We start from the raw sequence: 16,766 nt of genomic DNA, 5'->3' as shown, positions 1-16,766 counted from the left end.
TCAAAAATCGAGTATCTTACCCCGTCTCATAAGCGTTAGTTTAGCAAACCTCGTTTAAATTCTCCCAACCCAACTCTTCAGATTTAGAGCGTGAGTGTGATTGATAGTTTGGATGTGATATTTTTAAAAAAAATATTTATTAAATATAAATATTAATTTAAAAAATTATTTGGCACATGTAAATGTTGTTTTCCGTTTATATATGGTAGCATATCGATTGGATTCTAGTAGATTTTTTCTTTTTCTTTTCTTTTTTTTATTCTTCTCTAAAATATAGAGGCCTTATTTTATTTATTTTTATATCTTATTTAGTTCTTATTTTTTTTTTTTACTATTTGTTTTGTTTTTCATCAATTTTTTGATTCATTTTTTCTTCGATTTCATCCCTTCTCATTTGGATTCATTTAATTTTTATATTAAATTTGATTTTTATTTTTTTAATTGATGCTTTTTATCTTTTTTTTCTAATTGAATTTTTTTAATTTATTTTTATATTAAAAATTCTTTAATTTTTTTCAATCGCTTTCCTTAAAGTTTTTTATTATTATTATTGTTTCATTAAATGAAACATTCGTTTTAAGAAATAAAGTTATTAAATACAATCGAGTATATGACCTGTGTTTCGAGATTAGAAATTTACATCCACGTCTATCTCTTCAATTTTTAATTTGGTATTTGTTAAATATCATTTAGATTTTACTTGAATTTCAAATAAAATGATAATATTTTTACTTGAATTATTCTAGGGTTTAAGAGTAGAATAATCATAAAGAATTGAAAGGAGAGTTTTATTCCTTTTTTTTTTTAGAAAAGGAATTCAACCAAGCATATCTAAGTGTATTATACTTGGTTAAATTAAGTAGTACGTAAATTGTATCAAGTCGTGTTGATTGAAAGTGAAAATTAATAAAAAAATTGATATTTATACATGACAAGAATTTGGAATTTTCAATATGACTAAAGTGAGAAATTGGAATCGATATGGAGAATGAGATTGATCATTATGGTAGATGAATAATAAATAATAAATAATATATGGATTATGTTGGTACAGAAGAGGCCATGAAACCCAATCAGCATCAGGAGACTATTTCATACATTCAGATATTAGATAGGTGTTCGACACCTTAAAGAAAACTAAGTAATCATTTGACTATTAGTTGGAATTTTCTTTAATTGTATTTTGGTGTTAACTGAAAAACATAAGAGGTAGATTGTAGAAACTAATCCTAGGGTAATGGGACTAGTACTCTAATTAATGGGCGAATTAAGAAATTAATTTCCTGATTAATAGGATTGGTGTCTTGATTAATAGGCAAATTGAGAAACTAACCCCCTTGCTAATGGGATTTTTGCCCTGATTAATGAGCGATTTGAGAAACGAATTCCCTAGTTAATGGGGTTAGTACCCTGGTTAGGAACAGTTAGAGAAACTAAATCTTTGGGTAATGAGATTAGTGCTCTAGTTAATGAGTAATTAGCGATTTCAGATGATTTAGTGATAGAATAAATGTCTGGTTTAGATTCGTGATGATCTTGGTATGTCCGCAAGAATTGATATTAATGATATTGATTTGCGAAGGTCAAGAGATAATAAATATAAATTGTTTGATAAAGAATCTGGCGAATACATATATACATCTTCAGTGTAAAACTAATTACACTTAATATCATATATATAATTACCTTTACAGTCAATAATCATTACACACACACCTCGCAACACCGAGTTGAATAGTAATTCATGAATTTATATCTTTAAGCTGGAGTCGATCTCTCCCCAGAACTCAAATAAAACAAAAGCAGCGATCCTGAGTGGTGGTGTAGGGACGAGCTTGATTACTAACTATTAATTGCAACGTGCTTTGTCTGGGTAGAGAAACGGGTTTCCTCAAGAGTGGAAGTGCGCCCCCTAGATATTACAGAGAAGTGCTGATTAAATACCCAATATAAATAAAAATAAATAACACTTTGTTATTTTTTATTATTTGTCAACTATGGGTTAGTCACGCCAGTTTTAAAAGTTAATTTAGGTTGATTTTTTTATTTTTATTTTTTAAAATTAATTTAATTTATTTTCATTTTTTAAACTTTTTTTGTTTTTTAAAATTAGATAAAGTTTTGAAAGTTTCACTTGTTTTTTTAGTTGATGTTTTTCTTGTATTTTTTTTTAAGTTATGCTTTGTTATTTTTTATTATTGTTTTCTATAAAATTAGTTATGTATTTATGACCTTAATCATTAGTTTTAAAAATTAATGTAGGTTGATTTTTGTTTTTTTAATTAATTTATTTTAATTTGATTATTTTAATTAATTTTTTTTCTATGATATTATTTTAATATTGTGCTTTCATGAATTCTGCAAGTTTATCTAGTTTAACAACGTGTTTTTTTTGTTATGTTTTAATTGTTTTTTTTCTAGAATTTTACTCTAAAATATTGAATTGATTTGTTTGATAATCTATAGGTTTAGATCTAGTTTTTTTTTTAACTCTTTTTTCATTGTTATTTTTTTTTGTTTAATTTTTGTTATTGTATTATATTATTTAAATATATTACTTATTTTACCAGTAATTTAGGACTTGAATTGTTTTTACATAAAAAGATTTGCCCAGCTGGCAGCAAAGCGCGGCCAGTATAGATCTAGTTCACGTCAATTTTACTTGCAAAAATGGTATGATAGGGATATTTTAGTCATTTTCAGTCATTATACTACTAGTACCGTCTTGTAGTACGTGTATGTACTTTCCGAGATTTAGGGAAGGGTCTATATATATATAACCCTGTTCGGTATCCTGTTTCAGACAGGAGGAGTAGGTAAAATTTAAATTTTTTTAGAAATTAAATTTTTCATGTTTTTGAAATATTTTAATGTATTAATATAATTTTTAAAAATAAATAATTTTTTAAAAAATAACAGTTATTATATTCTTAAACACGCTACGAAGATAAAAAAAAATATTATTAATTAGCAATTATTTTATGAATCTATACTTGATTTTATAGTTTTTTAGACTCGGTTTGGTGGCCAGCTCTATCTAAGATTCGGGTTCCTGGTTTTAATCGGGTTGTTTAGGTTAATTTTTTTAAAAAAAATTAAAATGACATCGTTTTAATAAAAAAAAATAATAATTTATGATTGTTACCTGATTTTTTATCAAATTTTATCGGATCAATCCTAATTTTTTCTTTCTTTATTTTTTTTTTTAACATAATTCAATTCTAGTTTCGGATTGATTCACCGACCGGGTTTTATAACTATTCTTGATTTAGTTTTTAGCCCTAGTGATTGTGCTAGACGTAGAAAGTCTGGCTATATACTGACAGATCATACCAACCAGGATAAAAGTAAAAACACTAGGGACTATATCTGCTGCAAATAACATGAACAGATGTAGAATTGCTGTCAGCTGATCAGCTTGGTAAGGAAAAGGAAATAAAATAAATCTTACAGGGAGTAATAGAGGATTAGTGAGAGATGCTTCAGTGGAGGTCAGAACATCACCATTACAATTACTATTGATTATTCAGTCAGTCGCCTCTGCTTTCGCTGATCACTGTAAGTGATGGCCGCCATGCAGCAGAATTCCGAGGTCTCCTATTTCGCCGGTTAGATCGAGAAACGGTAGTACTCGAGCTCTTTAAGGAAGTGTCGTGATCCACCTTATTACCTTTCTTCTCCGAATTAGTTGAGTTGTGGCCTCCCTTGTGCTTGACAGCAATGCCTGCAAATCTTACATACTTTTTAACACCAGTCTTCTTCCTTAAAGCGCTTCTGAAGGAACAACTCGAGTCCCTTGAAACACCAGTACTAATGTCACTCTCTGAGAAGAATGATCTGCTCGAAACATCATTATTGTTTTGGCGAGAGACCATGTCAGTCGAGGCGTCATTTGAAGCTTGTGAAGTAAGAGAAACTGATGATGATGATGATGATGACGACGACGATTCCTCACTTGGTTTTCCAATCTTTCGTCGAAGCTTCCTCACGGCATGATGAGGAACGAGCAAGAATTTCTGTCCTGGAGTCAGGATTTTTTCTGGCCGGACCACTGAATTCCACGGCCTTCTGAAAACCTCTGGCTTAGCTAATGCATGAGAGGGGTATTTCTCCAAGATCCTGGCGGCAGGTATTGCCATATAATAGCATTCAACTCTCCCTCCAGCATGGATAATCTGCAAGGCAGAGGAAGCAATCTCCAGCTTCTCAGGAGTCGTTGGGTTTGCTGGCTTAGGGAGGTCACTGCGTGCGAAAGGTGAGAGCTTATGAGCTTTGAGTAACTTGTCAAGCATGGTGACGGTTTCAGCGGGGAAGCTGAGTAACAAGGAGGCTGTACTCTCCTTTTATGGCATAGCCTTGGAGCATCCGACGGGTTCAAGAGACCACAATTCCATCCAATGAGTTAAGGCTGGCGCTGCTGGGGGTCAAAGGATAAGAAATTTGAGTCGAAGTAGATAAGATCGATGCAAGGATACAAGGGAGAGTCCGAGGCAGGCTTTATTATTTGTAATCTAGCTTTTGGTGAGGTATCTCGATTCTGCAGACTGCCTAAGCACCGGCTGGCTACTCTCAAAAGAATTACTGCGAACCTTCATAGCACACACCAAGGCCGGACCACAGACTCCAGGAACTAGCAAGTCATTCAAATTATCTGGATATGGATATGATCAGATTAACAAGAAGTATTGTTTTTTAATTTTTATCCGAAACATGATTTTTTGATATTTTAGTTCAAAATGATGTTTAAGTTTTGTTTTTTTTTTTTATCCAAATACCATCAAATCATTAAAAAAATAATGTAAAAAAATATTATTCAAGAACAAGCCTAGAATGACTTGAGCAATCCACTTTTATACCAAGTCACAATATCTATGCTCAACTGTCACGCAAGTGAATTGGTTCGGACGAACCCCAAGCCCAAATATATCAAGGTCTTCGTTGATAAAGATTAGATAAACTCAGCCAGATTTCCATGTCAAATGGCTAATGTTCGGGTCTTTCTGTGAACTGGAAAACAAAGAGCACATTGCCAGGAAGTCAACACTATCTTTCTCGACGTTGAGTGGCAACTTTCTTGGCCGAAACACAGTTAATCAAAAGAGGGACACACTGCCCTCCCACCAAGAATAGAAGAAATAATGATCTTGTAATGGCCCGCTCTACTGGATAGAAGCAAGAACGCAGCCTTCAGATGTCAAAAAATACAATATTCTAACCAGGAAACTTCCTCCTTGAAAAGGCTGTTCAAGATTGTACATAGGTGTCGATTGAAACAATGGAATGTCACCTTTTTTCTTATACCAATTACAACAGCTCGGTACATCAGTTTCTTGCTATCAAAATTCACTTTACATATAAGACAGCGGAAAGACTAAGAAAAAAAAGGAATTGGAACGATTATCCACCAGCCTATACCTTACCTTCCAGAGCCCTAAAAAACCTCGACATCAGAAAGAATTGGAAAAGATTCTCACCACTCAACAACAATACCCTAAAAAAAGTTCAAAGATTTTAAAAGTAAACGGTGGGGGGGGGGGGGGGGACACGGAAAATGGTAAACACCATTCGGCGCAACCAGAAAAAGAAAAACCTGCACATGCCCACCTCCACTAACTTAAAAAGGTCAATATCAGTTACATGCAAACTGCACCTTTTATGCCCTCAATCCAAGCAATTAGACGATACTATTGGCAGAATTCCAGCCCCATTTTTTAGATTTACACTCTCAAGTCCAGCCAATGTTGTATCATCTTGCTGTTGACCTCCATCCAAACTTGTTGGAGTTCACAAAAAATATCCCAAGATTGGACTTGTTTCCCTGGTATATAAAAAGAAAAATCTTATCCATGTTTTAGTAGTTGCTAGGCCAGTTGATCTGTTGATGTTGAGACTGCTGGTAAGCACTGGCTGCAGGTCCTAGCATATCAACAGCTCCACCCATGGCCTGAGACTGTTGCAGAAGTGGGTGAACAGCTGCTGCGGTTACTGGTTGCCCAGGGTGATAGATATTGGTATAGGTGCCATGGGAAGCCTGAGTTGGTGCAAAAGCCACATGCTGACCTTGAGGAGGAAGGTTGTAAAAGGTACTTGCTGGCAAGCTAGATATGTCTCGGCCAGGAGTAGTGATCCACACAGCCGAACCCTCACTCTGCGGAAGCAGATCCATCAGTTTTGAGAACAAAGTATCATTTTAAAGCAAAAACAACAAAAAAGGAGACTTTATGTGCTAAAAATTAGGGAATGCCAGTCTGTAAACCTGAACATGCATTCTATGGACCTAAAAGTATTCACATGACTAAACATTGCCCACATGCCCTGACAAGCATCTTGAACAGGTACTCTTGTAGAGAACAAGAAGCTTCGACATCTTTCAAGAAACTGAGAAGTAAGATTGGTCTAAACATAGCACCTAAATTTCTATATGCTAAACCAAAAGAATTAAAGCAACTAATCTTGCCAAATAAGCATTAGCATTCTATACCAAACAAGTTTTCTGCAGGAAAGCTATTCTGAATCGTAGATAATCCACAATAACTGGAATTAGTCATTCTGATTAGTTTATCCAGTTGTTAAATCCTAAGCTGGCTGATTTTGTGTCTCATTTGCTTTATATAGTGAGGGCTTGGCACATTAATATCAGCAAAACATCTTTGATTCCCCCACCCCCCCCAAAAAAAAAGGTCATCCACAGCATTTCACTGATCCCATGCTATCCAAATCATTGAGCTCCAATATTATGGCCAAGTAGCAGGCTCAAACTACTGTATTCAAATTGAAACGTAGCCACCAAAACAAAAGAGGAGAAAGATATGGAGAAAATGGCAGTAGCACATGCAGATATTGAGCAAACCAGCTAAAGGTCAAATGTCCATAGTATAAAATTCAAATGCAAGCATCATGTTGATTAATCACAACAATCATCCGCTACAACCAAAAACAAAAAGGTCTTCAGCAGAAACTGCTGCCAGTCACTATCACCACCACCATTTTCGTTTCCATCTCCCAGGCCTCCAAAAACACCACTGGTGCTAACAGTAAGATAAAAGAATCCCAACCAATATTGCAACTACTTCCATTACAATATTAATTCCAGAATGAGACTACTATTTATCAAAATTGATCATAAAATTGACATCACAGCCTTCAGTGATGCAACCAGCTATGTTTAGATGAGCAACTTAGATTCTCCAGCCGCAGAGGATAAGAATATAAAACATTAAGAATTAATCATAATAAATTACAGAAACATCAAGTATTAGCCTACCTCCTGCCCGGTAATGTAGATATTACTTTCCTTGAACTGAGATGCACCAAGATCATCATTTGTGGTTGAGTTTCCTCCTGTCACTGCAGAATTGGGATTAAAACCAGCAGGAGAGGAACCATATGGTCCATAACCACTTGGCATCCCAATGTGAGTTGCATTTCCTGTATTACTTCCAGGTTTGAATTGCGGAAGTGAATATTTGACCCCCGTGGCTGCTGCAGATGGTGGTGCTGGATACACACTGCCAGCTTGAGGTTGCTGTAGGAATGTACCATTGCTTAAGAACTGGTACATACCTGGAGCCACATAAATTGGGGAGATGTAATGGCCATATGGGATGTAGTTTGGGGGGAAATGGGATGCGTGCAACCCAGTTGGTGGACGAAAGACAGGGACAGGTTGCTGAGTCACAGCTATGGAGCTTTGCATGAGCCCAGCAGCTTGGGTCCCCAGAGGAGTGGGACCTGCAGTGGATAGAACTAAAGAATTCCCACCCTGCAAATAGACATGCACATTATTAGAATTCAGAAACATATGAAAAACATCTACACACATGCTTATCTTCACGTCAGACACAATTCAGGCATTCCATCCAAATGGATCCACAACACTGGAAGCTCATGAAATCACCTCACACATTGCAAAATGTCTTATCCATGCATATGATTATAGTAACTCGTAAAAGACCAGCATTGCTTGTAGATGAGCAAAAGATGATACAACAAATTATTAGCTAACATTGCAAAACATGACACACAATTACTGTAACCAGCAGCTAGGTGTAGTGCCCTCAACAACAAGGACCTGCGATTGCTATCAATGTTTTGGTCATGCTATTCCATTCCACTTCTCATGAAGATCATCTAGAAATGCTTGGGTGTCTAATACCTACAAATGCTTCCACACATCATGGCTCTATTAACTATTAGTGCCACCATAAATTTCACTAATAATGTACTGAGGTAGATTACATAAGAGCCTGTGACCAACTTGGCAGTAATACAGCATCATTCAGCATGAGATAGTAGATCTGACAGCGATTGTCCAAGGCAGCCAGAATGGCCATCCTTAAACAATATTGCCCCTTGAAATCTCTTCAACTCTCCCCGGATCTCAAAGGCAACAATACAGGGCAGCAGCTTGCAAAACTAACTTGACTTTAGATGTGAGCCAAGCTGCTAGGTCATTAATAAAGACTATCCAAATGACATATTACCCGATTTGAACATCCAAAATGCAAAGCATGTTGACATGGTTAAAAAACTAGATATCTGATGTTGAACACCAGCATACTATAAATTGGCAATAACAGTAACATATAGTTTTACAGAGCTAAATATGCTCTACACAACTTGGAATAACTTATGAAAATTGCTGTAACACATAGGAGGATCCCTACTCAATAAGATAAACAGATCTTTACCACTAATTTCAGAATACTAAGCAAGAGGGTAAAAAAAAATCCTCTTGAGAAAAAAACAAATCGACCTCTAGCATGACTACAAAATGAAAGGAGCCCGTGGATTAGATTCCAGCATACATGTTCAACAAGGGATTCAAAAGTAAACCCAAATGACGTTGACATGGCCTGACAACAAATAGTTACATTATATTTGTGCAATTTGGGGCTAAACTGTGCAGTAAAGCATTCACAGGCTAAAATTCGCGTTGCAAGCCTTGATAACTGATAACAGAAAATACAGTACTATTTCTCAAAGAAGAATAACCAACTGTGCAGTAAAAGATTCATGGAATACCCAAACCATACCCCCAAAATTTAAAACATTCAGCCAACACAGAGTGATTTTAAAAAACAAAGTAATATTTCTCGAAGAAGAATACAATCAACAAAAACTCCAAAGGTTTTGCTTAAGTGCCTAATTAAAGAGAGGATTTTATCTATTGAAACCTCTTGGGGAGGCTGTGAAGTATGTGGAGGCAACACTGCAACATTCCCATTGTATTTGGAAGCAACTCCAGGCACAGGAAAGGGAGAAACACGACCATCACCATCAGCACTTGAACGATAAAATTGGGCATAATAACTTGTAGGGTCAAATGGTTGCTGGACCTAGTCACAGAAACCATCAAATAACCACCAGTATGTTAAAGCCAAAGTAATATTCCAGCCAATTTATCAAAAATTAATGATTTAATTATAACTTAGTCCTTGTAGTTTACAAAAACAATTAATCAATTCTTGTAGTATAAAAAGTAATAAAGTCCCTTGACCAGTGTTGACCATGCTTAATTAGTAGTATTTTGTTTCAAAAAATGTCTTTTTTCTCATCAATCTTCCATCTTATTGACTTCTTTGTTTCCCCTTTCTATTTATTAAAACAAATAAAAAGCAAAAAACAAGATGAATTTAAAAAAGAACATGAAATGGATAGAAAGATTCAGTTATAAATGGATTTAAAAACATAGGAATTAAATATATAGTTTCAAAGACCATAAGGACTACATAATTGCTTTTTTCTATATTACAAGGACTAAGTTATAATTAACTTAAAATTAAGCTAGATACTTTTTCATGGAACCACAATCATCATAACATAACAAACAAAGTTTTTGAGGCTTACCACAAAGCTAGGTACGCGAGAAACATCACGTGCTTGAGATTCTGAGTTCTCAAATGGCATAATCTGACTACCCAACATTGGAGGCACAAGACCAAAACTGTAGCCAGCAGAAGTATGAACCACCGAGTACTGATGGCCTCCAGACAACAATGCAGCCTCCTGCTTAGACTCATAATCAGGCACTGTGTTGGATGATGCATCACCCTCAGCTGATAAATTTCCGGGTACATGTGAAGGCAACTGTGGATGATCAGGATAAATTCCCTCCTCAGCAGTCACCGGTGAATTTTGATTGCTGAATCCAAGAATTATAAGATGAGTGCGAGGGAAATACTGTGAAGGTAAAAGCTGAATTTGTAGGAAGCATACTCGTCAAACCGTAAGAAAAATACAAACCAGTCAAAAATCAAAATTATGTTTGTGTCCAAACAAACTCCATAAATGGGGCAAGGACCTTTTCTTTTAAAAACAGTAACTCTTAGGACTGGCTAACAAAAACTATTTGCTGGTACATTGGTTTACTGAATATCAATTTAATAACTAAAAAACAAGACATAAAGAACTTGACACAAAGCACCACTTAGAATGCGTTAATCTGTATATTATTGATGATATTAGTAATCACTCTAGAGGTAACTAGCTCAATCTAGCTGGATGAGTCAGGAATATACTTCTTTCCCAGGATAATTTGTCAACTGCTCAATCAATTACTTCAATGAAAAGCTAAAAAATGCATTTCTTGATTTTCCTTCATTATATATGCCTACACTATTTTCCCCCTTCTCAAAAGAATATAAAGAAGTGAGAAAAGAAGGGAGAACAGATCTTAACAGCTGAAATAACATTCCAGTTTGTTAACTACACCTTAATCATTGCATGAAAAAAAAATGCAAACAAAATCAGTAACTTAGGGGAACTAGGATATACACTGCATGACATTCAAAACTAAACTGAAAACACTATTTAGCATAAACCTTTCAGCTTGTTCCTCCATAGGTTCTTCAATACCCTGAGAAGTTTCAGACACGGGTGTAGAACTCTTGTTACTCTCAGCCCCGCTAACATAACTTGACGTCACTCCGAAACTAGCATCAAAACTTCCAAAACTCAATTTGTTTCTTTCAGATTCAGGAACATGGATATGGTGTGGAATTATAACATGTTGACGCTGTGGAAGATGCAACTCCTCCAGCTTCTTCTGCAGTTTGGCAGTTGCTTCTTCTGAATCAAGGACACCCGAGGAGGCCTGTGAATGGCCACTGGATTCAAGTGGAATATTAGAAATGTCAGATAAACCAGCTGTTCCAGACTCCTGTGCTACGTTAGGGTTTGTTGCCTTTGGTTTCCACTCCATATTAGAGCCAACTGTTGAAGACAGGACTATTATTTATTAAGGACCCAAGTAAGTCAACAGACTATTACTAATAACAGTATCAAATATAAAACAGAAGACCGGATACATGGATAATCTTGTGTATTTGTCTCTCTCCCCCCGTTTCCAATGTTCAGCTTCCTCACATTATAATATCTAACTGTATGTTCTCACCTAGCCAAAAAAAGGCTCCTATTTTTAATAGAAAATTACCAAGAAAAGAACATCATGCAGAACTGTTTTGCAATATTACATGCCAAACTAAAAAGGCATGACCTTGAATGCTGAAATTGTTGTGTTTTATTTTCAGTTGCAAATTCAGATTGAACTATAATGGAACACCCTCCTGTATTTCATAAAGAAAAGAGAACGTGCCTAATCTAACAATTAATCAAGTAAAGGAAATAAACCAGGAAGGAGCAGTAGAACAACAAAATATGGAAGCCTGTTTGTGAAGTATATTTGACTGGATTTCAGATGTATCCTTTTCACAGTTCACCTTAAGATCAAAATACTTGTACTAGAAATAGATATTTTCAACATTAAGCCTCCGAAAGAAGCTTAAAAAAAAGAAGCACAATGTGAGGTCGAGAACAATCCTTGATGCTTCAACCTTAACATTGACAGAAGATTTGTCACACTAGTACAGAACTTATCATTGTCAGAACAGGAATGTAAAAAGATTTATTGCAAAACCCAGAACAAAATTTGTACCTTTCTGAGGGCCTATTATCAGTTGAGACCTGCTACTGTAGTTAGAGGAAGGCCGGCTACTGAAAGAACCACCCTGGATTGATGCAAAAGAAGGTTGGGAAGAATCACTGAGCTGGTTCTTCCCAACTCCTTGGTTTTTGCTTGGCATCTTCCCTGGCATGAAAGGGACACCAATCTCGGAAGCTGCCATCAGTTAATTACATATCATCACAACAAAGCTAAAAGTGCACAAAATATAATCAAATTATCACTTGTTCTGACCTGATTCACCTGCAGTTTGATGGTTCCCCACTTCACGTTTAATTGTACCCACCGTACCAGGGGGACATGAATCATTAGAAAGCTTTAGTACAGGATCCGGGGACGAGAAGCAAATTTTAGAAGAAGATGCTGGAATCACAGACATGGAGGAGTTGTTAGAGCTTGGCAAGGACTCCCTGCACGCATCCCCAGTTCCAAATGCAATAGTAGGAGCTTTATCGACATCAATGTGGTATGCTTCCCTTCCCACCTCATTAACAACAATAGGTGATGAAGTCACCTCATGTTGATTGCTTCCTGTAGGTAAATTGGAGGCAAGCGTTGCACTAGTGTTTCCAGAAACAACACCAGTTGGACCATTGGCCACAACTGCAGAGGAGCTGCAATATATAATTACATAATGTAATTATTGCACTTTCAGTAAGCTCTTATAAACCATATCTTGAAAAAGTGAGATTTATAGGACAAGGTCACCTTGCTGATGGAGTAGTTTCTTTATGTTTCTCTTCGGAGGCTAACAAAGAAGAGCCAGCGCCCTTCTCTGCAGCATGGTTGGTTCCATTGTCCCTTCCAGCAGCAGAATTCCTTCCACCACCAGTATCTGACCAAGGATCGCATCTAACAATCAAATTTGCAGCATAAAACAATATTTCTGCCATAACTATAGCAGCTTATTTAGTCTATGGTTACAAATAATGCATCCAAATAGTTAAGGAAAAAGGGATCAAGACAAAAACAATGAAGTAGCATCCACTAAACTCTCAGTATAAAGTTACTTGTGTGGATATAAGTGTTTGTATGTCTATAATATTTATATAGATGATGACCAACAAAAACAAGACATGAAAATACAGAAGAATAACCACATGATTTAAAAAGGAGGGAGTACTCCAGCAATTTGTCTTCAAAAAGCTGTCTTTACAAAAAGTTGTTTACCATGTGATGTATGACGCGGAGAAAAGCTTGGCCGACCACCCCTGCTCCCCTGCCCCTGCATGCCACCCCTGCTCCCCCGCCCCTGCATGCCAGACCTCCATCGAGAATCTCCAGACTCTCTATTGTTCATGTTCTGCTTAAAAGAAATAAAATGCTAGGAAAGCTAAGAATCTGTATGTTAAGCACAAAAACAATGAATACATCTTCATAAATGCGTGTTCATGTAACCACATGATGTCAAGTGTCAGCCACTTAATCAAACAGAAACAAGTAAATTCTATGCCGCCACATCTCTCTAAGGCCCAAACCCCTGCCACTTAAATCTAGATTGCCTCAATCTCATCTATTCATCATTAACCTGTAGCCCCTTAATCAATCCCCTAGTCCTAGTCCATTAGTTCCAAGAGCTTCCTGCTATTTACCTATAGAATATGAATAACATTGCTCTGCCTCTAAAGTTGCTGTTAAAATTGCACAGCTTTCACAAATCCAATTCCACCAGCAATACAAATGTTTATAACCAATATATCGATGTCCAAATGCAGACAGAAAATTATACCAAGACACCAAAAAATATGAACTCATGACGACCCTGGAGTGGACAGTCATTATCTCGATTCAGTAATTGGATAAAAAATCCACAGAAAATATGCCAGATTAAGCAGGATTGCATCCCCAGCAACATTATCACACTAATCTTATCAAGCATAAAAATAACAGCAACAGATTTGGTTGCAATCATTTAGAAGCAAAGGAAGCCAGCGAATGTGAAATTTTATAGAAGCAAGTAAACTTACCTCTTTTTTCCTGTCACGCTTCCTTTTGACTTCGTGAAATGGATCTGTAAAACCATTAGTCCTAGTTAAAAAGGAAAATAGTAGTTACACAGAGACAATGTCAAGCAATATGCATCAAAATCCATCCTTAGCTTCTCGAACAATAAGAAAGAGAATTAGTAAGCAATTGAAATAAACTTGCAAGACATATATATAAAAACCATAGCATAAGGTGTTTTTTATTTTTTTTCTGCCCGGCAAGCTTTTGAACTGGTACGAGCTAAGAAAACCCATTTATAAGAGCCCAATTGTCAACTTCAAAGTTCGCTAAAAAGTACATCTAATTCTTCTCATTAAGACTTTGAAACATAAGAAATGATTTCTCATTCCACAAATCAAAACTTAAAAAATGAAAGCAACGGACAAAGCTTCAAAAAGGAAAAAACATATAACTTATTAGCCACCCCGACAAGGTGAAGACAAAACACAGTGAAAAACTCATAGAAGAAATTAAGAAAAAAAAAAGAACCCCATTTCCCACAGACCGAATTCAAAATCAAACCTTTAACGACGGCTCACATGAAAACCAGCTAAATCCACAAGGTCTAAAACAATGGGTTTGAGAACAAGAAAACCCACAAGGAAAAATGATAAAAGACAAGGAGAAGTGACCTTGATAGAGAAGTTTTTGAGCGGTTTCATTGGGATCCATAGAGCACTCCTTGAGCATTGCATAAATCTCCTCATCACTATGATTGCCTGTGATCTCCTTTATGTTCTGGATCGTCTTCCTCACGTTGCCCGGGATTGAAACCCTAACCCCACCACCGCTCATCTCCACCCTCACCAACACCAACTTCCTCTCCTTAAAAATATAAATAAATAGGTAAAAAGTAAGCAGTATTTTATATATAAATAATAAATAATGAGTGTATTTTTGTTTTTTTAATGAGGGGGAGCCGAGAGAGGCTATGAGGGTTTACAGAGGGTTGATCGAAAGAGAGAGAGCTGGATGAAGTGTGATTCCGGGCTTTGATTATTATTATTTTTAATAGGTGAAACAGAGAGGGAGTGGAAGAAGAAAGGCAAAAAAAAAACAGAGAGAGAGAGAGAGAGAGAGAGAGGAAAAGAAAGGGAGGGAGCAAAATGTATTGCAGTGTGGTTTTTGTCTTTTTATTACAGTGACATTTCATTGTATGTTTTCCTTCATAGACAGAGATATTGTGTATTTTGCATCCACGCTTTTAGACATGGTAATTTATAGGTATTATTTTTAAAAATATTTTTTATTTTAAAATATTTTAAAATAATATTTTTTTTATTTTTTAAATTTATTTTTAATATTTGCATATCAAAATAATCTGAAAAAACAAAAAAACAGTTAATTAAAAGTAAAAATAAAAAATAAAAATTTTCAAATTTCTTTTAAAATACTTTTAAAATGAAAAAACAAACATATTTCATTTCTAGAAGCTTAAATAAATATTTTTATTAAAAAATAAATTAAAACTAAATTAAAAAAACTGAAATTATATAGTAATTAGACACATATGCATTGCATGCTGCTATACTACATCCACTTTGCAAAATTAACCAATTCTAAAATGCATAAAACTATAGTTTTGGATGCTTTGTGATTAGAAATTGGGTTATTGAGGTTTATAAAATATTATTTTAAGTATTTTTTAAATGAAAAATAGGTTGAAATTTAGGTTTTGAATTCAAATTATTATAATTTTAATATTCTATCATCTCAGGTGGTTAAAATTTATTACAATAGACCATGTATTATTTTTTTTTTATAAAATAAACTTAAACGGATGATGAGGCTTTTATTTTTAATGTTTTAAAATAAAATATTTTTAAATTAAACAATTATAATGAAATTTCAAGAATCATACGATGATATCATTTTTTTTCAAATAAGATTAGAAATTTTTAATTGTAATTTTAGCAATTACTTTACGAATGATTGATTATATAAGAAACTAATATGTATAATTTTTTAAATCAAATTCCTCATAGATATTTAAAGTGATTCATAGAAAAAAATCTTTTTCATGTAAGAGACATTACATGAAATAATTTATGCTTCATATATCATGATGAAGTTTCTATATAAATTAAAGAAATTCATTTGTGCACATACACCAATTTCTTTTAATGCAAAATTTTAAAATTGAATAATATTATTCGTTGATTGAAAACACAACATAACACAAATAATTATTATAATTATTATCTAAATTAAAAACTTATATGCTTATTTTTATTTATTTGTTGGATATAATTTTTTGATGTATTTTTTAGATTTGCAGATTTTATAAGACATTTCAATGTATTCTTTATTATTCCTATTTCTTTCAAATATATTATTTTTACAACATTTTTTCTTTCTTTTTATTAGTTCCAACTAATATTATTGAATTCAATTCAATTTAGAGCTTTTAATAAAATTTCATATTTGAAATCACTTTAAGTATCAATAATTAAATTTTAAATGGAGTTTAATATTTAAAAATGATACAAAAGTAAATTAATGGCCAGCCCTCTAATTTACTATACTAAAAAAAATGTTAAAACTTACTTCCTCAAGTACCCATTTGTTTTTTTTAGATATTCAAAGGAATAAGATGAAGCAACTTTTTTATATTTTAATAACTTTTTGAACTTTTTTAAGCCTTGGAATCAGAAAATAGAGTGAGATTTTTTTTTACATATTAGTATCATGTTTCAATTTTTATATCATTTAAGATTTTATTAAAATTTCAACAGAAATTCTTTTAATATAAACCATTCTCAAGTAATTGACTCTTACATACACATATATTTATCACATTTTCGATATTGTTCAAATT

General features: G+C 34.3%; 1 protein-coding gene across 3 annotated transcripts; it reads right to left on the bottom strand.

The window, feature by feature from the left end:
- Positions 1–5,267: 5,267 nt before the first annotated feature.
- Positions 5,268–15,064, bottom strand: LOC133692122 (GBF-interacting protein 1-like). 3 transcript variants are annotated; one of them, XM_062112831.1, is made up of 11 exons: positions 14,581–15,064; positions 13,930–13,973; positions 13,133–13,265; positions 12,671–12,797; positions 12,206–12,576; positions 11,936–12,118; positions 10,824–11,229; positions 9,850–10,144; positions 9,177–9,338; positions 7,265–7,762; positions 5,268–6,148 (listed from the first exon to the last, which is right to left on the bottom strand). In XM_062112831.1, exons 1-11 carry the CDS (start codon positions 14,741–14,743, stop codon positions 5,852–5,854), a joined length of 2,679 nt encoding a protein of 892 aa, XP_061968815.1. In that variant the 5' UTR covers positions 14,744–15,064; the 3' UTR covers positions 5,268–5,851. The 3 variants fall into 3 exon arrangements, with proteins under 3 accessions (XP_061968815.1, XP_061968814.1, XP_061968816.1); XM_062112830.1 differs by having other exon boundaries at positions 12,197–12,576; positions 14,581–15,063; XM_062112832.1 differs by having other exon boundaries at positions 10,824–11,214; positions 12,197–12,576; positions 14,581–15,061.
- Positions 15,065–16,766: the final 1,702 nt, after the last annotated feature.

This window comes from Populus nigra, chromosome 4 (assembly GCF_951802175.1).
Source record: "Populus nigra chromosome 4, ddPopNigr1.1, whole genome shotgun sequence".
Lineage (NCBI taxonomy): Eukaryota > Viridiplantae > Streptophyta > Magnoliopsida > Malpighiales > Salicaceae > Populus > Populus nigra.
This window is presented reverse-complemented; position numbering and strand designations above follow the sequence as displayed.